A 22,364-nucleotide genomic window follows, 5' to 3' on the forward strand; every position below is an offset into this window, starting at 1 on the left:
TTTGTTGAAACATTCAAATTTACGTGCAAACCGGATTCAGAATGACATAAAATCAAATGAAATTTTCCAATCATTTAGTAATACATAGAAGCAGATTCGAACAAATCAAAACATTGTTGATGGCTTCAAGCATGCTGCACATTTTAACGGACTTAAATTCTTAGCTGCCGCCTTACCTTATAAAGTAAGGAATCAATCAAATTCGGAATTATATACAAACAAATTAAAATTTTTAATCATTCAGTATTATGTACAGATAGATACAAACAAATTAAATATTTCTTGATGGCTTCAAACAAGTTGCATATTGTTAATAGATCCCCGATTTATAGAACTTCAATATAATTTAAAATCCTTGTATTTTGGAAAAGAAATAATTTTATATCGAGATATATCGCTATTTTGTTTTGATAGTAGGATAATATCGGCATGTCGATATCGAATGAAATATCGATATTTATTATATCGGAACGTCCCTAGGTGTTATCGATGCCTACGAAATAAGTAAAGGCCTCAGCATGCACGGTCTCTTGAAGTACTAAATTGACAAAGTAGCAGCAGTTCAAATGTCGCCGCTGGATGTGAGGTTTTCCCTCCATTCCTCAGCACGATTCCAATTGCCATTAGGATAATAACTTGCACATAAAAGCACATTACAAATATAAAACATTGCGTTTTGAGTAGGAAAGTGATATTTCTATGACGTTTAATGAAGAAAAATAAATGTATCACCGAGTAATTCGAGATGAGCTCATACGAATCAGGTAGTATAATTGCAACCGGAAAGTACACATCCTAATAAAAATGAAAATACTTCATAGTATATTTTAAAACACTGCAGTATTCACAGAGCCTTCGTCGATGAATGCAGAGTGGGTCTCGGCCCACAAGTGGCCACGGCTGGTCCGTGGACCAACAGCTCTGCACTCCGACCGGCCAACCGAGCAGAGGAAGGGTGGCTCTTCGTCTCTGTATTCGGAAAACTGGACAGGGCTGGACCTCACGGCTGGTCTCCACTGTCGGTTTTCCTGAGAATGGTTTTACGTGGTTTTCCATTCTTCTGCAATAAGGCAAATGCTGGGAGGGTTCCTAGTACAGGCCACGGCCGCCAACCCCCTCACCATCTCCGAGCATCTCCTTCGCCGTAACAAATCTCCCGGCCTCACAGACGGCGTCACCATCTAAGAGGCCCGCCTCCTCATTCAGGGGAGGAATTAAAACATTTTAGTATTAGTACGTAACCTAGTCTTGCCATGCAAATACCCTGAAAAAAAGTGTTGGCATTGATTGCGACTAGTTTTAGTAGAAATGCTAAAACACGTGCTTTCAAAATGTTCGCTACATACGACAGACTTCGAGGAAGGTTGCCACATGCTATTTTTCTCGTCACCGCGACATGACATAATTAAGACCCATTTTTCTCGTAGTTCCACATTTGCTCGTGGAAATAAATGCCACTACCTTTCTGAAGTTTACTTTTCAGAATGGTGCACAGCAATAAACCATTGTTTATCACGCGCAATAAACATTTGTGAATAGAATGTTTACAATAAATACTCTCTCGGCTCTTGTATATTTATCAATATGCGCAAAACATTTTCTTAATGTAAATCCACAGCCTGTTTAGAGTCATTTGACCGGGTCAGCAATGGAACGAATTAAGCCCCATCTAGCGGCGAGAATAAGATATTTTCCAGGCTGCCGAAGCCTGTCGCATTCCTCTGGGGCAATGATTAATGACTGACAAATGAAATGATATTTGAGTGTGTTGCTGGAATGAAAGATGGTAGGGAAAACCGGAGTACCCGGAGAAAAACCGGTCCAGCACAAATCTCATATGGAGTGACCGGGTTTTGAACCACGAAACCCAGCGGTGAGAAGTTGGCGCGCTGCCACCTGACTCGCGGAGGCTTCTATTTTCATAACTTTACGTTTAAATATAAACCATATACTCATCACAAGCTGAATACACAAATCAACGCCTTTTATAATGAATTTTAAGGCTTATCTCACCTAAACTTACCTTTTTCCTTCACAGTTTCCATATAGTCTGTGTTGTTAAATGGTGGAGGGCTAACACGAAGTCTAGCGGTGACTCTGGAACTAGAACGTATTTCGCGCTGTGTAAACTGCCATGCGGAGGCAACTGTGTTATATATTCCACCGTTTGTATTCGAATTATAGTACAGCCTATCAGAGGCTCAGAGCAAGGTATTGATTAGATTGGATATTTCCAGGTTGCAATTCCACCTTCAGTAGCACCATCTCTTGCAGAATTATCGGCGTTCTCTAGTGCGGATGATGTTAATGAAAATAATAATTCAAAGAAAAACGATATATTAATGGAAAAACCGATATATTATTCGATAAATCGAATCAAAATTTCGATATCGATATATCGATAAATCGAAAGGAAAATATCGGTATTTCATAAAAACCGATAAATCGTTGCCATCCCTATTCCAAATTATCAGTGAAGAGAGGGTTTCTCCTCTGGCTTGAAGGAAAAATTTGCTTCCAAGTCAGATAGATTTTTCCGCCGCCAGTGTAGTGAATTGATATTTTCCGACTCATCGGGTACTCCTAGGAAACAGATTAGTAAAAGGGCATATTTTTTGCTCTGGGAATCTCCACTATTCGACCCTCTCCCCTCCGAAGAAATACGAAGTGTTCACAAATCACGGCTGTCCGCAGCTTTGTCATTCCAGCTCTGGAACTTTGGACTGTTAGATCGACAGTGTAGTCCTTTTCGTTAGAAGTGAGAAAATGTGTGGTGTTTCATTTGATCGAGTATTCCATATGAAAGCATTGCTTTTAATCGCGCCATTCCTACTGACGTCATTGTAATGTATGTTCATTTCAGTTGGGAAAACCACTAACAAGGGGGCGTTCCCCACTCGTCACCACCGATTTCACTCAAATTTATAGAACATGCAGGGCTTGGGTAGAAAGGAAAGTACCCGAAGTGGGAACTCCAGATGGCTAAGCGAATCGAAAATAAAAATAAATATAAAAATGTTGACGCGGCTCTCGCAACGTATAAGCCACTTATGTTGGAGCGCACGCCAAGTAGTTGATTGCGTAGCGGTAAGAGCTGGGACTAGTAATTCGATGGTCGTGGGTTCAACGCCCCGTGTGGAAACTTTTTTTCTATGGAGACGTTGAAACAACGATGTGGTTGTAAAAATGCGGCGTTTATGACTTGTGCTAGATGCAGAAATAATTCTTTTCCCCTGTTTCTACGATAAATATAATCCCGACACATGTAAAGCATCGAATGTCAATGAATAGTTCGCATCTGTGGTGTAGTGGTTAGCGTGATTAGCTGCCACCCCCGGAGGTCCGGGTTCGATTCCCGGCTCTGCCACGAAATTTGAAAAGTGGTACGAGGGCTGGAACGGGGTCCACTCAGCCTCGGGAGGTCAACTGAGTAGAGGTGGGTTCGATTCCCACCTCAGCCATCTTGGAAGTGGTTTTCCGTGGTTTCCCACTTCTCCTCCTAACTTAAGGCCACGGCCGCTTCCTTCCCTCTTCCTTGTCTATCCCTTCCAATCTTCCCCATCCCCCGCAAGGCCCCTGTTCAGCATAGCAGGTGAGGCCGCCTGGGCGAGGTACTGGTCGTTCTCCCCAGTTGTATCCCCCGACCAAGAGTCTGAAGCTCCAGGACACTGCCCTTGAGGCGGTAGAGGTGGTATCCCTCGCTGAGTCCGAGGGAAAAACCGAACCTGGAGGGTAAACAGATGATGATGATGATGATGTCAATGAATAAAGTTGTGAATTTTCAGGTAAAAAGTCTTTTCGTACGCGCTTTAATTACAATCCCTAGTTGAAAAATCTGACAATGAAATCTCAATTTTTTTACAATTTCTATATCTTTTGAGTGTAAATAGATAAAAAAATGAATTATTCACCTCTTTGCTTAATAGGAACGTGCGCGGTTACGTATGTGGCTTATACGGTGCGAGAGCCGCGTTAACATTTTTATTTTTATTTTCTATACGCTTGGCCATCTGAAGTTCCCACTTCGGGTACTTTCATTTCTAGCCAAGTACTTCACGTTCTATAAATTTGAGCGAAATCGGTGGTGACGAGTAGGGAATGCCCCCTTGTAAGACAGTATTTCTGAGGATGTAAAAAGGCAGGTGGAGAGTGGGTGTCTACCAACCTGATTGTGACTGATAGTATGCAAGCGGGTCTACCATTACAGTGAAAATTCCCTAACTCAGTCTTCATATGAGAAAAGATGTTTGGCGACTTCCCCGTCGCGTTTCTAGGGTATCGTAAAGTGCTATGCAATTTAATACAATCTTGCTCACAACGCGTACACTAGAATTCCGTAGCGAAGCACGGGCACATCAGCTAGTCGTTTAACAAGTATTGGAGTGTTTCCTGCAAGCCGAAGTTCCGTCCTCGGCCAGAGCATGGGCAACTGGATAGGCTGTGGTCAGAGAGATCGACGCAGTCTGTGAGGATATGGGCCATTTGGTTTGGGTACGTGCATTCCTCGATGTGACGTGTATGCATGTGGCGCCGTCGTTGGTTGTTGAAGCTTTGAGCTGAAAACTTGTTTTCAATTTTATCGTTACTAATAGAAGATATACTGACCTGACTTTTTGTTGTAGACACCCAATCCACCCGAGAAGTGCCTGATAACGAAGTGGGTAGCAGTGTACAAAGCCGCATCTCGTCGACGACGTACGAGGCTAGTCTCCTCAGTTCCTGCTTCAATGCCACAGATAGCTTCAGCTAAGGCGAGAGTGACAAGAGCCGGTATAACGTCGCTCGCACCGGGTTGCAGCATCATGAAGTCCACGTAACAGCGAGCCAAGCGTTGGAATAGCGTAGGCGTTAAAGTGTCCAACTGAAAGTCAAAGAAAAGCACTGTGGAACTCCTAACTGTTACCAAAGTTCCTATATTTAGGTAAGTATTAAAGAGGTTGTTAGAAGATGAAGTTGGTGACACATCTTGTTCATGCTGCTAGTAATTATGATGACGATGATTTATATTTGGTTCCTTAGGACACTTAGGCTTCGGCCACAGTGCAGGCGGCGAGCGGAGCGTTGCGTTGTGTGGCGGCAAAGATAAGACTCAAACCTGCGTTAGCAAATGCATGTGGCCATAGTGCCAGCGGCGCGTGCTTTTTGGAGGGGAAGTTGGCTCAAGGACAACGCTGCCTGCCGCCAGCCGCTCACTCCTGTTTGAGATTTCAGCTGCGCCGCTCGCAATGACTGTTCGTGAGTTAACAGGAGAGGAGATGAAAGTGTTAATTTCTGAAGTTCAAACCTGAACTTTCCTATGGAACGACAGAGAGAACAACTTCGAAAACCTAACAGCGACAAGGGAAGCCTGGAAAGAGATTGGAACGATCTTAAATGTACCAGATAAATTCAGTTAAAAATTAATCACGGTTATGGACATAAACAATATTGTCTTTAATGCATCATATTATTATTATTATTATTATTATAATTATTATTATTATTATTATTTTACGTCCTATTGTTATTGTTTAATTAATATTATTATCCTTTGTAATATATTGCCGATATGAAAACTTGTGTTCGTCATTACATCTGACTTTTATGGGTCTCTGGAAGTTGGTGACTCGCTTCTGCAATCGCGCTTTACGTTTTACAAAGAAGTCAAAAGGTTGAATGGACATAGAAGTTATATATTTGAAAAATCTTAGCAGGAAATCAATTCAGTTCTCCATATAAATGATAAAATTCCCCATGCATTTCACGTTATTTATTTACCTACTGGATGATTACGAAATTCTCTCTTAGTCCTGCGTCGAATTCTTCAGTTTAGATTTTAAAAATTCTAAAAGCAGAGACAAACGAGAAACCTTTGAAACTGCCATTATCTAATCACCTCGTGCAGGGGAGACACCGCGCCGCTTACTGACTCTCGCTAGATGTCCACACAGGCGCTCTCTCTTCCCCACTCTTCAACTTTTCGACAGTGGCAACGCTCCGCTCGCCGCCTGCACTGTGGCCGAAGCCTTACGGTCATCAGTGACGTCTGCTTACAAATGCTAAGGTAAGAAAGCTAACAAGAGTGAGAGTTATATGTATAGAAAACAGATGGAGGCCAGCGACTTACCATATAAGCACGCGTGGAAACAGTAGTTACAGTACACATGCCAGAAACAAATGGGTCCAAAATTCTCGGCTGCAGCCTTCGCCAGTGGAGGAGAGAGTAAGAATAGTGGTAACCACTGTTGAAAAGTAGACTGTCCGACTCCTTGGTTAAATGGTCAGCATTGCAGCCGTCGGTTCAGAGGATCCCGGGTTCCATTATTGGTCGGGTCGGTGATTTAAATCTAGTCTGATTAATCCTTATGGCCCGGGGACTGAGTGTTTGTATTTGTCCCAACACTCTCCTCTTGAAATCCGATAACACAGCACATTACCAACCACCACAGGAGAACGCAATAGTGATTACATCCTTCTACATAGGGTTGACGCCAGGAAGGGCATTCAATCATAAAACAGGGCCAAATCCACATGGGCGACACAGTTCGCACCCGCGACCCCACAGGTGTGCGAAAAGTGGTAGATGAAGAAGAAGACTGTTGAAAAGCAGACGCTGCTATGAGAGTACGGGGTGGAGGGAGTGGAGAGATGGGAATGGAAACAAGGAAGGGCTATAGTGGCGTATGCTGGAATCGAGACGTGGACTACAACTAGATTTAAGTTACCCCTTTTCTATATTTGGTTTAGTGAACGTCAAGCCCTAAGCGTTCTGAGCTGCAGCCAATAGCCAAAGGAGTAGCCTGCTGTGTTATCAAGGCTGTTTCACAAGCTACTGCCCTGGCCTGTGCTACTGTCAATACTCCACACTTGGTCAGTGGAGATGGTAGCCTAATAAAGTCCTGCTTTGTGGCAAAATGGATAGAATGCTTACCTTTGGGCCAATGGGGCCGGTTCAATTTTCAAAATCAACCCTCTCGTACACTTATTTCCCATGGCTTGGGGACTAGTAAGTAAGTAAGTAAGTAAGTAATATGTTTTATTTATCCTGGCAAAGTTAGGGATGTACTCCCTTTCTTACACTTAACCAGTCTTAACCTAGAACACTTAATAATAACTACTGATGACAATAATATGATAATATCGACAATAGTAAAATACCATTAACAAAAGTAACCACACACAAAAAAAGATCATATCATCTATATAATATAAATCGTACGTAAAGTGCAGAATATAATTATGAATAATGAGTAGTAAGAATATAATTATGAATAATGAGTACTAAGAATATATTTATGAATAATGAGTACTAAGAAAATCACTATGAATAATGAGTACCGGTACTAAGAATATAATTATGAATGATGAGTACTAAGAATATCATTATGAATAATGAGTACTATAACAACTACTTAAGAAAAAGTTTAAAAAATATATACATTTCTACAGTACACCGAAATATCGCCTTCAGTTGAGAGGTGAAGAGAAGGATTAGTAAGAAGTAGAAGAAGAGGAAGAAGAAGAATATCTGTGAAAGGAAGAGAGAAATGATGATGAAGAGGCGGTAGGAGTAGGTGTTTTCAGGTCATAATTTGATGATTCATGCATGTTTACATAGTATTTCGACACAGGCATGTTTAAAAGCTAAGCTGCTGGACATGCTTCTGACATCCACTGGTAAGAGATTCCATTGTCGGGCTGCGGTAACGGTGAATGATTTCGTGTAGATTGCTGTTCTGTGTACAGGAAGGGATAAACACATGGTGCTGCAGGATCGGGTATTTTTGTTATGGTATGTAGAGAGGAGCTTCATTCGATCACGGAGATAGGCTGGTTGAGAACTTTTAAGAATAGTATGCAAGAAGCAAAGAGTATGAAGTGTGCGTCGTTCTTGCAGGCGAAGCCACCCGAGCCGCGTGTAAGACGGTGTGACATGGTCAGCGTAACGAAGTCCACAGATAAATCTTACACAGGCATTCTGAGCGCACTGTAATTTCCTTCCCCAGTTTACTCCTAGGTTGTTGTAAACTATGTCGCAATAATCAAAATGAGGTAATGCGAGTGATTCAACAAGAATTTTCTTTACTTTTAAAGGGAAAGTGAATTTGAATTTACTGAGACAGCGTAGCGTTCCGTATATTTTCCTACACACAGATATAGTTTGGGCAGACCAGGACAGATGTTCGTCAAATATTATGCCAAGATTTCTTACATTTTGGCTATACTGTATGGGAGTACCACTTATGGACAACTGTGGTAACGCTGTTCGATTGAGCTTGCAAAGTAATTTAGGGTAACCAATAATTATTGCCTGGGATTTTGATGGGTTTAATTTTAATCCGTGATTTCTGGCCCACATATCTATGGTCATCAAGTCTTCATTCAGGTGACGTGTTTCTGAGTGTAGGTTTGCTGTGTATATATATCTGTAGGTCATCAGCGTATAAGTGGTATTTACAGTGTTTTAATCCGGAAGATATGCCATTTATATACAAAGAGAAAAATAGGGGGCCCGGTAAAGATCCTTGTTGTATTCCTACGTCGACCGTACGCCAATTTGAATATTCATTGTTGTTATTAAGTACACACTGCTGGCGACCAGTGAGATAGGATCTGATCCAATGCAGTGCACTCGCGGAGAAATTTAAACTATTTCATTTGGATATAAGTATGTCCCTGTCAACAGTGTCGAAAGCTTTACTAAAGTCCAATAACGCTAGAACTGTCAGTTGTTTGTTGTCCATAGCTTGCCTTATGTCATCAGTCACATGTGTTAATGCACTGCAGGGGCTGTGTCTCGGTCTAAAGCCGGACTGGTGGATATCAAGAAGATTGTGTTTATCACGTCTTCGTCATTCTTGTTATCCTCATTAGGTCACCGCCAAACCTATACATATGCCATGCACCATTATTATTATTATTATTATTATTATTATTATTATTATTATTATTAAAATTTAAAATTTTATAGCATTACCAGCAGTCCTAACCATCGTTCACTGATTTATTAGTTTCCTCGGGAGATCAGTGTTGGTGTCCGACCTATTATCACAGGTTCGATTCCAACCAACCAAAGAGAACACTAAACCCGAAAGACTGCATTTCATTTTAGCAGGTTTACCTACAAAAAGATAACTATATTCATTCATTCATTCATTTTATAGCATTACAAGCAGTCCTAACCATCGTTCACTGATTTATTAGTTTCCTCGGGAGATCAGTGTTGGTGTCCGACCTATTATCACAGGTTCGATTCCTACCAAAAAGAGAACACTAAACCCGAAAGACTGCATTTCATTTTAGCAGGTTTACCTGCAAAAAGATAACTATATTCATTCATTCATATCATTTTTGCCCTTAAGTACAGTGTTTGAACTCGAATATCTCATGATGACACAATTTTCACTTCTTTCCCTTCTTCCTCTTCTCTTCCCAAAATCTCTTCATACCGGGCGAATTGGCCGTGCGCATAGAGGCGCACAGTTGTGAGCGTGCATCCGGGAGATAGTAGGTTCGAATCCCACTATCGGCAGCCCTGAAGATGGTTTTCCGTGGTTTCCCATTTTCACACCAGGCAAATGCTGGGGCTGTACCTTAATTAAGACCACGGCCGCTTCCTTCCAACTCCTAGGCCTTTCCTATCCCATCGTCACCATAAGACCTATCTGTGTCGGTGCGACGTAAAGCCCCTAGCAAAAAAAATCTCTTCATATTTTGGCTGTGCTCCTGTTTCCTTTGTTCTGTCCACAATGTTTCTGTCTTCTTCGTCTCATTTACTATAAATTTTGTATTCCTAATTTTGTTTCTGAATTCTTTTCTGTCTCATATCATTTGCCTGTTGATCCCCTCCTGCCTTAAGTCTTCCTCTATTTGATAATACCAATTTGTTTTCTTTCTTGAACTGTTTACTACATAAAAGATTTTCTTTGTAAGTCTGTTGTTGACCATTCCCTGTATGTGTCCATAGAAAGTTAGTCTGCCTTTCCTAATCATGTCTGTAAGTCTGTCAGTGTGCTGGTACAGACAGCTCTTTGGTAGGTCGTTTCATCCATATGCCATCTCTGTGTATTGGTCCAAATATTTTTTTCTGAAAATTTTACGTTCTATTTTTTCTGTCCTTATGATGTCTGATGCTCCAATTGTGGTCGCTTCTGACGCATGCAACGCTTCTGGTAATAGGACTGTTTTGTAGTGTTTAAGTTTGGCCTGTCTTGATATGCTTTTCTTATCATAAAGTGACCATGTAAGTTTGTATGCTTTCTGGAGTTTTTCCGTTTGTTCTATGTTAGACGAATTGTTTGATCTTCTTATTTGTATGCATTCCCCTAAATATTTACATGTTTCCACTCTTTTTACGGATCCATATACAGAATGCATGGTGTGCACATTATTGTTCTGTCGTTCCATGTATTGGGTCTTCTTGTAAGATATCTGTAGACCTGTTCTGGCAGCTATTTCATGCAAGCGTTCCAGTGCTTCCTTTGCCTCCTGTGTATTATTGCTGAGTATGGCTATGTCATCTGCAAATGCCAGACATTTTATTATTGCGAACTGAAATGTCAGTAAGGTAGAATATCGTGCTTTATTTCATTTCAAAAATCCTTTTCGATTGTTTGAATGACTTATTTAACATTTTCAGAAGGCCACTTGTGATAGCACATATATCACACCCTCGCACTATATGTAGAAGTGAGATATATTATTGTCAGTATTCGATTATTATTATTATTATTATCAGTATTTCATTTGTATATTTTGTCATTTATAATTGTAAGCTGGGAGGTCTCCACATGTGTTGTATGAGTAATGTGTTTTGTACTGGGAAAACATTGCTATATTGGATTCTGGTAATTTGTATGACTCATGCGGGCATCCCAGTGTCTTATGAGATGTACTTGTTGTTGTCGGTAAGTTCGATGAATCATGTGAATAGCTCAGAATCGCATGAGCTTGTTGATGTTGTATTAGGAAAGTTCTATGACTCATGTGAAACATCCCCAGCGTTTGTTTATGTCTTGGGACCAAGAATGAGTTCACGGCGTGGTCTTGACAGGAGGATCTACCATGATTGGCTGGCAAGGACCAATCCAGACGTATCATGTGAGAGGAAGGGGAATGCTGAGGTCTTTATATAGTTTGACATCACAGCGGAAGGGAACCACAACTGACACACTGTACGAGAAGGAAGTAGTGCGGACAGACTGTACGAGAAGGAAGTAATGCGGAGACACGGTACGGGTATGAAGTAGTGCTGATACACGGTACTGGAGTGAGACTGCTGCACTATACTGGACTGGACTTAAAACGTTCGTGGAACGTAGTCTTGTTATGTTCGTGGAAAGAGGCCGATCGACAAATTGTGGAGTGCTTACGCATTAAGTATTGTAGCACTTGTGGCGGCCTGGCATTATTTGTTGGTGAAAGCTATCTCAGACTTTCCATAATTTATGTTCAGGATCGACAAGCGTGTGTTGCTCAAATGTATATATCTTTACAACAAGGGTTTAAGTCTGTGAACACAGTATTACGAGGAACAGTATCTGTGTGATGTTATAACTGCCGATTATGAGAATAGGCAAGTCGTATTGATATAGAGACAGTGAAGGGTTCTTATCTACATATATTTGCATTGTTAAACGAACTAACTACAAATGGTGGTTTAGTTCTCACTTTCGTTTTCCCACTTTTTTCATTGTTGTTGTTGTAAATATGGAGTCTTCCAGCAATCTTTTGTTGTTGTATTATAAGTGTATTTTGGTGTGTTGATGAGGTGCTCATGCACGGATTTTATTGAGAATATAGTTAGATATTTTAGAATCAGTGGAGTTATTGATGAACCTAGGTGCAGTTCCTACCTATTTAGTCGTTTTCAGGAGGTTAGGTAAGGCCTGCAGCAGATGTACCAGTACGCAGCATTATGTACACGCCCTGGGATATAAAGAATTATCATGCTCTATCTAAATTCGAGGGATCCATTCTGGTGAACTCTGGCGCCCACACTACGGACATTTCGATTAATTATGTTTATTATTTAGGGGCCGATGACCTTCGATGTTAGGCCCCTTAAAACAACAAGCATCATCATCATCATCAATTATGTTTATTAATTTTATTACGTTTTTGAATAACGTTATTTATTTATATATTTTTATTTATGATTTTATTTATCAGTATTCTCAAATTATTACACACTAGACAACATAAAATGCCTTATATTATACAATACGGCGGTTACAAAATTACGATTTCGTTCAGAAAGAAGTTCGAATTTCGTTCAGAAAACCTGACAACCCTAAAAAGATCCACAAAGAGAAGAAAAACAACCAACATGGGAAATTTCAACTTCGTACATCAAACTGTTTCTCAATTAAATAAGGTAATGTTATAAACAAACTCTAGATCTTTAATCATTCGATACGGTAGAGCTACTCATTATTCCTGTTTCTCTTCCCTTTAACAAAAACTTGTTCTTTTGTTTTCAGATTAGCATTCTTCAACCTCTTTGTATTTAAATCAAAATCCATTAAGATATTTGGAAGTATTTGAAAGCAACTCCTCGATTCAGGATTGATATTTAATTGCTAGACAGGGATCTTATGCCTTCAAATTTTGTTTTAGCAATCGTTATCTTCTAAGTAAAATCAGCAAAGAAAATACGACAGTCACTTCGGATACAATAAAGTTCTTGCTTGTAATCCAAACATCCGTTACGGGACTTATTATTGCTTGCCCAGAAACTTGAAGACCTCTCACCATTGCCATGTATTTCTCCCAGTCCATGTACAGTATTCTTTCTTTAATTGCCATGTGTTTTATTTTCGTCACACTGACACAGTCAGGTCTTATGGCTAATTATAAAGGAAGTGACAATGGTTTTAATTACCGGTAAGACACTGGCATCACTAGACATCTTTGTGTTAAACCTTTTTCCTAATTCTTCTCGGGTTGAGAACAATTTCCTCATTGATTTATTTGGTGTTAAAGTGGAAAACCACGGCAAACAATATTCAGAGTAGGGTTCGTATCCACTAACTTCCGACTGTATTCTATGAATTGCTTTAAACCTGATTCTTTGAACCCACAATGCTGCCTTTGCCTCACACAAAGATTGTTACTTAATGTGGAGCCTTAATTACGGAATCTTTTTAACTACTGGTAGAATTCTTCTTTCCTAAACAGTTAATTTGCCTCTATTTGTGCATAAAGTTGAACAACTGTCGCATTTTAGATAGTATTAAATGGAGCAATCATTATTCGTTCAGTCACAGAACCAGAAGTCTTCTCCTTGTAATTGTTCTGTTTTGATTCGTTACCTGTCCTCTAAAAGTTCTTCACTAAAGCTTAGGATATATAGCTTATAATATTCCATTTCCTTATCAGCTGATTCAGAATTTAACATACTAAAAACCGATTCTCGTCTTTCGTTTTATGTCGAAGGTGAACAACAGTTGATCTAGTAGATGTAACTTTTTGTCATCACATACGAACCACCTAACAGGCTAATTTTCTATTGCGGTTGTCCCGCTTAGCCTTACTTACCCCGCTCAAACCCACTCCTTTTCACCACAAGGTATAATGATTTCCTTCTTCACTTATCACCAGGAAGAAGTGTTTCCTCATCCTCCAAGTCTGTCGTACTTACACCAAACCTCCTTCTCCGTTAAGGACTTTCCCCGATGGTGATGGTGGTGTGGTTGTTTAAAGAGAAGTACAACTTAATGTGTGTGTATTTTCCCCCTGTTGGTGGGGGGCGGTAGAATAACAACCATGGAATCCCCTGCCTATCGTATGAGCCGACTAAAAGTGGCTCCAGGGTCTCTTAATTTGGGAGCGTGAGTCGGCTCTTAGCTGAATTCTAGCATTTCTTCTCCTTACTTCTGCCAGCTCCTCACTTTCATCTATCCCATCCGAACTGCATTGGTCAACTATTGTTCTTTTCCGACTCCGACGGTATTAGGTATCGAGGCCTAGGGAGTCTTTCATTTTCACGCCCATAGTGGTCCTTGTCTGCCTTTGGCCGATACCTTCATTTTTCGAACTGTCGGACATCTTCCATTTTTTTCTCTGTAATTAGTGTTATTGTTATATGGAGGATGGTTGCCAAGTTGTACTTCCTCTTAAAACAATAATCACCATCACCACCTCTGTGTGTGTGTGTGTGTGTGTATGTGTGTGTGTGTGTGCGTGTGTGTCATTCCTCATGTGCTCGGACATCACAGCTAAACCCAGTTTTTGTTTTGAAGAGACAGTAACAGATGGTGCACTGAAGAACATAGTTGGCTTCGTAGGTGTGTATGATCGGTCACGTCCGCCTATTCTTAATTTCATTGCCATGTGATAAATAGCATCAGACTTCACCAGAGTCATGTTAGCCATCATTTGTTACAGTTTCTGTACAGCTTTCACAGTCACTGACATGGTTCCAGGGCACCAAAGTCCCACTGCAGTTCATCCCACGACATAGACAAATAATTAGACTTCCACAAGACAGATATATCAGTATCCTTTGGCCGATACCTTCATTTTTCGAACTGTCGGACCTCTTCCATTTTTCCTCTGTAATTAGTGTTATATGGACGATCTTCTCGACAAGATCTGCTTCTGCAGGAACTACTTAATGTTGTCACTGAAGCCAGCAATGCCAAGGGCTTGAGGCTGAATGTAAAAAGGATAGATTCATTGTGTGGGTTACTGTAGTCACGTCCTAGTTCGTGAACCATGAGCGACGGCTGAGTGGCCTAGTAAGTGGTCCCGAGAGTCGGGATACCAGTTGCTATGGAATGGGAGTGGGCATCTCGGACATATTCTGAGTCGTGGCCCTCCTTGTGCTCAGGCGGCTAGGACTATACAATTCACCGTTGGTCCATAACCTGTTAGAGGAGAGATCCTCACTTGGACTATGTGCAAGTAGGGTAGCATCCTGCTTCATGAATTTACCGAGCTCAGAACATTTTAAGCAAGCCTCGGACCTATGGGAGTAACGGAGTTCCACTCCCATTTGACAGCCGAGGGACTCCTTGGAAACAATTTTGTGAACGAAATGGAATTTATTTATTTATTTATTTATTTATTTATTTATTTATCTATTATTTATTTATTTATTTATTTATTTATTTATTTATTTATTTATTTATTTATTTTATTTATTTATTTATTTATTTATTTATTTATTTATTTATTTATTTATTTATTTATTTATTTATTTATTTATTTATTTATTTATTTATTTATTTATTTATTTATTTATTTATTTATTTGTGTCTTTATTAAGTGGCGAAGTTAGGGCTCTTGGCCCTCTTTTACACTAAGAATATTAATGGGGCTTATGGAAGGAAGAATGTAGAACTGGCTGAGTCAGCAAAGACGACGCATCTGGATGTGCTAGGAGTAAATGATATTCGGGTAAGGGGAGATAACGAGGAAGAGATAGGAGATTATAAAGTGTACTTGACGGGTGTTAGAAAGGGAAGGGCAGAATCTGGGGTAGGACTCTTTATCAGGAATACCATTGCACGCAACATAGTTTCTGTCAGGCACGTAAATGAGCGAATGATGTGGGTAGATTTGTCAGTTGGAGGAATTAAGACAAGAATTGTGTCCGTGTATTCACCATGTGAGGGTGCAGATGAGGATGAAGTTGACAAGTTTTATGAAGCATTGAGTGACATCGTGGTCAGGGTCAACAGGAAGGATATAATAGTGCTAATGGGCGATTTCAATGCGAGAGTTGGGAATAGAACTGAAGGATACGAAAGGGTGATTGGTAAATGTGGAAGCTAATGGGAATGGGAAGCGTTTGCTGGACTTCTGTGCTAGTAAAAACTCGCTACAAAGATTCATCTCACTTCATAGCCCAACACGTAGGGAAACGGGACGAGGGTTGGACATTAATTTGGTGCAAGAACGGTGCTGCTCCATTCTTACAGTTCAGATATCCAGAATACTATGGACTTGACTGCGCTGTTTAGCCCAAGAACCGAACGACTCCACGATTTTTATTATTGCGCCACAATATTTCCTCTTATTTCCACAAGAGGTCTCTGTCACTCGAATACACCAAAGTTCAAAAGATCCACACCATGCATTAGAGCACCTCTCGCACCATTACAATATCTTCTCCTATTTCCACTAGATGTCTTTGTCACTCCAGTACCTTTCTTTTGTGATGCCCGTGGGATCAGCGTGCCTTTAACTGCAAACAATGGAGGACAGTGACGAAGGTGTGATATCAATCCATCAGAAAGTGAGTAAAATCCATCAAGTAGTCCATCTAGTGATGATGAAACTAGTTTGTCAAATGGTTCCAGGAGGAGGATGCGAAATGAAAATGATTGAGCTAGCAATAAAAGAAAACCATGCAGAGTTAAAGGCAAAGACTAAATTGATGTGGCATCTTTCGTCGATGAGATCGCTACCTGCCTGTGGCTTTTCCTGGTACTATATGCAAATATAAGCCAGTCCATCGTCGTCCTTACTCCGAAACTTGGAACTTCGGTTTATTGCCTATTCAAAAAGTGTTCAACTATCTATATGGACAGAGTGGTGCACGAGAGGTTTCTATTCCGGGCACTTAGATCAGGGCCATCCAAACAGCGCTCTGGCCGCCCTCCAAGCCAGTGCTCCGAGCGCTTTGGAGGAAGGTAGTTTCAGTAGTGGTGGGATGAGCTTGGCTGGCTGAGAGAGCAGTCGCTAGTCTAGTCTACAGTGACTCTCTCTATATATATATATATATATGTCTAGTCCAATGGGCTTTGCTGACAGCGTGTAACTAAATCAGTTTCGCAGTTGTCATGACTGAACATCATACAAAAAAAAAAAACCACAGGAGTGGAGAAGCAGCAGTCTTTAAAACAGAATGGAAAATTTCATTTTTCGGTACAGCTTATAAAGGGCATGCCAAATTTTAGTGTGCCACCGAGATTTAATGTATTTAAAAAAACGCAATTTGGAACGGCACTACAGTGCCAACCACAGGGATGATTACGGTGATTTGACAGACGCCAGCCGCCAATCGAAGTTGGAAGAATTGAAAGAAAATTTCAAGCAGCACTGTTTTGTAAGTATTATTGTTTTAATTTTTAAATGCTTGTTTACAAACGGGAATGAAGAAATAATTGAATTATCTGAAGAACACTAAAATTGTGACTTGCCGTATTTTTGTCTGACAAGAGATTGATGAGAGTGAGGTTGGTGGACCCATTTTACGAACAAGCTACACATGTTCGCCGCGAATTGGCAAAGCTGGGAAACCTTTCACGGAAGGGAATGTAATCAAGGAGTGCCTAATGGACGCGGTGGCATGTATTTGTCCTATGGAGCTAGTTGAGAAATTTGACAAAATCTCTCTTTCTCCTCAAACTGTGGCTCGCAGAATGGACGATATGGCTGTTGATATGAAACAGCAATTAATGGAGAAGGCAGCAAATTTTGCATCCTCTTCCATCGCCCTCGGCGAATGAACCGACATTGCGGACACAGCTCAGCTCGTTATTTTCATTCGAGGGGTGGATGACGATCTTCGGGTCACCGAGGATTTCCTAGACTTGGTAGCTCTCAAAGACACCACTACCGGTTTCGATATTTTCCAAGCAATGGAGGGTGTATTTTAGTCAATGGGATTAAAATGGGAGTGGTTGACGAGTGTAACGACGGATGGAACTCCTGCTTTACGTCGTTCCTCAGCTATGTAAAATTAAAAATGGCTGAGAGCGGTAGTACACTAATGGTGGCGATCCAGTGCTTAATAAACCAATAGGCAATCTATGCAAAGGTCGCCAAGCCTAAAGACGCAATGGGAACAGTTTGCGAATGGTAAATTTTCTTTGCTCCCATGGACTCACGCACCATCATTTCAAAGAGTACCGGGCGAGTTGGCCGTGCGGTTAGGGGTGCGCAGCTGTGAGCTCGCAATCGGGAGATAGTGGGTTCGAAACCCACTTTCGGGAGCCCTGAAAATGGTTTTCCGTGGTTTCTCATTTTCACACCAGCAAATGCTGGGGTTGTGCCTAAGGCCACGGCCGCTTCCTTCCCATTCCTGGGTCTTTCTTTCCCATGATCGCCATAAGACCTATCTGTGTCGGTGCGACGTAAAGCAAATAGCAAAAAAAAAAAAAAAAAAAAAAATTCAAAGATATCCCGTACCAAGCAGAAGTAAGATGGCTGAGCAAGGCGAAGGGGTGCTTCATCGTGTTTTATACTTGCGGAACGCAATATATACCTTTTATGACATGAAAGGGCGGCCCAAAGTTCTTTTGCGTGATCCTAAGTGGGTGGCGGACTTGGCCTTTTTAAGTGACATTATTGCCCATCTCAATACTTTGAACACCTCGCTTCAGGGCAAAAAGCACAATATCTGCGATTTGGTGGAAAAACTTCAAGCGTTCAAAAGAAAATTGTTTTTGTGGGAAAACCAGTTGCGTGCAAGAAACACAGGACATTTTCCATCGCTTGAAACAGTGAAATGAGGTGTTGACTTTGATGAGTACTTGCAGGTAATTCGCCAATTACAAGAAGAGTTTGAAAAGAGATTATCATAATTATCAGAAATTCAAGCGGTGTTCGATGTATTTGTTCAACCATTTTATCTTCTCTCCACAGCTATTTCAATTTGAGTTGCTTGAACTGCAGTGCAATGTTCGTCTTAAAGACCGCTTTCTAATGTCACGAAGTTTAGAAGAATTTTACAGCGGCTTTCCGCAAGAAGAATAATACCCCTTTTTGTATAAACATGCATGTAAAGTTCTGCCATTGTCCGGCTCAACGTACATTTGTGAGCGTTTCTTTTCGGTTCCTAAGCTTACCCAAAGTAAACATCATGCAACGATGAGCGATAGAAACTTGCGCGATGGTTTAAGAATAGCTGTGTCCAGAAATATTGTAGGCCTACTCAATTTGGAGAAGATTGTTTGCTCCAAAAATAAAAGCTCGTAAAAACGACTGAGCAAAAGTCACTCAAGGTCTGTACTATCTGTTCATATTGGTAAAATTTTTTGAATTTTCCTCTCAGATATGTTCAAATTGCAGTTTTGAATAAATCACATTACTGTATTCTTTACTTAACTCTTGATTTCGTTTCCTGCACATTCCATACATCGGAGTACTTTTCGATTTGTATATGAGGTATATTTGTTGTGGCAAAACAGCCCTATCAATATGATGTCAACAAACCCACAAACGCCGTCGGACGCACGACTGTACGTACATATCTAGTCGGCGCGGTCCAAACATCGTCTGTCTGTCTCAGGTCTCCTCGGTGCCACAGTGTAGTGGTGGTAGGGGAAGGGGCGCTGGTCTGACTGCCCAGTGCTCCCCGAGCGCGGGTGCGCTCTCGGAGCGCAATGGCTGGATGGCCCTGCATTAGATCGATTCTGAGGTTTGAAACTCCATTTCTTCTTGGGTAATTCCTTCCGCTTCGAGATTCAAAACTCCGTTTTCCTTACGAGGGAACGACAGAAAGTGGGTTTAAAGTATACAGTTGTACCTACGTTAATAGCTATCAAGGCCCTTCATCTGTAAAAGTACGTGTTCGGTCGCCAGCGCCATCTGACAGTCAGCGCACAGGCCGCGCTGCATTGGAGATGTACACGCAATGCCTGTTAGTCAGTTGCAGTGTGTCGTAGTATAGTGCACACACAAACGTCCGACATGAGTAGGTGGAAGCCAATCAACTATATGAATGTTTGAAGTTGCTGCGCGAAAAGGTACGTCGACGCTACACACTGGATAGTGAAGATGTAAGTGGAATGGAAGATGGGCCATTTGCATGCATGTTATATGATATCATAACGCAGAATTACAATGGATCTGTAACAGAACTACATACCGACACATTGGAGAGTAATGGTGACTATGAGGCGGACGGCGTTGAAGAAACATCACATGAGTATGAGAGTTCCAACCGTATCGACAATCCAGCAACGGAAGGAACTGAACGTGACAGTGATATCGCTCCTTCACCCCCAAAACGAATTACGAACATGTGTGATACGGAGTATTGATCACCGAACATTGGGCAACATGGATTATTATTATCGCGGTTACAATTCTTATCAGAAACTAATGAAGCGTCATAGCCGCATTAGGTCGAAATCCAACTGCAAGGTAATTTTAGATTATGTGACGCGCAAAAGGCAAGACCCAGCTCTGTTCAAGGGAATCAAAACATTAAAATTGAAGGCTTTAAAAGAGACTGTAAGAGCACAATTTGACAGAGCTGGAGATAATGGATCAGTAGACCACTACTGGCACATTCAAGCGTAGGCTCTGGAGACCGTAGAGCAGTTTCTCTGGACAATTTTAAAGCTTCGTTTCATTTTGTCAGGGCCTTCAAAGACGAATATAATATTTCGTTCAGACATATCACTATGTTCATGGCTCGCAAATTGATTGATGAAGAGTATGTTATTATACAAACAGCAGAAACATTTGTGGCAGACGTGAACATGTTTATTCAAGACGGAAATATAATGAAGGAATGCGTGTGGAATAGTGATCAGAGCCAATTTTTTTATGAAGTAACGTCTTCAGCAACACTTTCAAACAGAGGGAAAAATCAACAGTTGGTTTGGTACAGTATGTGCACAGTTCTACGCATAGTTACACAATTGATGTGGTTGTGTCCATGAATGGCAAATTAGCGAGCAAACTTTACATTTATCTGCAGGAAAAGGATGGAACGCTTGGCCCGCTGGTTGCAAACAAACTGACAGCAATGAGTTAACGAAACATCCATGTGTAAGCGAGTAAAATTGGAAAAATGACTAAAGCACATATGAAGAGCTTCTTTAATTCGGACCTCGCTGAACATGTTGGTGAGAGAGGTCTATTACTTTGCGATTCCTGGGCAGAACACAAAAACTACAGAGTCATTGAAGAATGTTTTCCAAACAAAGATATTACATTAAAGATATTGCCACCAAAGACAACCAAATACTGTCAACCTCTGAATGTATATTCTTTTTAGGCATTACAAGCTCTATGTCAGACGTCCTGTTGATTTTGTACTTTGCAAATAGATACCACGCAGGCCACGTTACATGATCGATACTTCATCATCCGTCTTCACTCCGTCATCTACAACCAACTATCTGCACCGAGATGCAGACCTATGTTAACATACGCATGTCAAAGAGCAGGTTATGATGTGGATGTTCCTGTTACTTCGTTTGATAATGTGATCACCTCGGCATTTTAGTTTGGACTATTGCAATGCGGGAACATTATAAATAATATAGTATGTCTACATGTTGTCCTCGTTAAGTGTGCATACTGTTCTATTCCGCTGTGTTTTAATCACTTCACTGAAACTCTACATTTACACTTCGACGTCGAATAAAGGACAACACAGTATATTCCACTGTGGGAGAGATGACTATGTCAATACGGTACTGGATGTTTTAAGAGTTCTTGTTGCAAGCACGTGCTCAACCTTTTGCCAGATGATACTGCACCACGTCTGTTCCTTGTTACTATAATGGTCCGAAGTGCTGTTGCACGGTAGTTTCTGCTGCGAATTGTTTCTGCAATCTTTGTATGCCGTAACTTCCAAACATTGATTGTACACTAATGCGGGGTTTTACAGATAAATGCCCTTGATGGGTAGTAGAACAGACATATCTTCGTATATTAAGCGCACTTCCAGTCGGTTTTAGCCTTTCGAGCTGGGGTACTTCCCTTGTTAGTGTATGTCACCTCATTTCACCCTCCTCAACCTTTCTCCCATCTACAATACCTAGGTGGGCGGCTTTCCATTTACCAGCATTTACCTGTACTTACACTAGACCCCCGTCACCATCCCCGCCACTACCACCACATACGTCACCACCTTGCAACCCGGTCATTCTGCAGTCGAATCAGCGGCTCTAGCATATCATACGGCATTAATATCTTCGTATAATCACAGTCCACCCAACCCCCAACATCTCCCCGTGCCCACCGTACCCCAGTGTATTCCAGGTACGCCTTATTACTGACCAGAAGCTGAACCAGCCACTCGCTGTTTAGCCGTAGATGTACAACCCGAGCAAACCTCCACCACAACTCAGGAAGAAGGACTCACAATGGAATCGACACCAACTACAACTAAAGCTCCTTTGGACACCGAATAACCACCCCTCCCTCCAGTGCTGCGCCGCTTCAATTCTATTTGCTCTATACAACCTCGCCCACCTTCTAGTTAACCCACATCAGAATTCCGATCAGCCTACAACATACCGCTCTGCTCGACATCAACATGAAAAAATAGCCGATATATGCCCAACAGGAATTTTCTTTTTACAGTTTGTTTTACCTCGCACTGATGGCGACGATGGGAGAGTAATGGGTTAGGAGTAGGAAGGAAGCGGCCGTAGCCTTAATTAAAGTACATCCCCAGCATTTGCCTGGTG

General features: G+C 41.2%; 1 protein-coding gene across 1 annotated transcript in view; it reads right to left on the reverse strand.

Moving 5' to 3' along the window:
- LOC136875867 (uncharacterized) overlaps positions 1 to 19,940 on the reverse strand; it is a 26,514-nt gene extending 6,574 nt beyond the window's left edge. Inside the window, exons 1-2 of the mRNA XM_068228236.1 lie at positions 19,802 to 19,940; positions 4,606 to 4,861 (exon numbers count right to left, since the gene is read on the reverse strand). Of these exons, the coding sequence (XP_068084337.1) occupies positions 4,606 to 4,804 (199 nt within the window). The 5' untranslated portion in view covers positions 4,805 to 4,861; positions 19,802 to 19,940. The remainder of the gene's footprint in view (positions 1 to 4,605; positions 4,862 to 19,801) is intronic.
- Between the last annotated feature and the right edge of the window lie 2,424 nt (positions 19,941 to 22,364).

This window comes from Anabrus simplex, chromosome 6 (assembly GCF_040414725.1).
Source record: "Anabrus simplex isolate iqAnaSimp1 chromosome 6, ASM4041472v1, whole genome shotgun sequence".
Classification (NCBI taxonomy): Eukaryota; Metazoa; Arthropoda; class Insecta; order Orthoptera; family Tettigoniidae; genus Anabrus; species Anabrus simplex.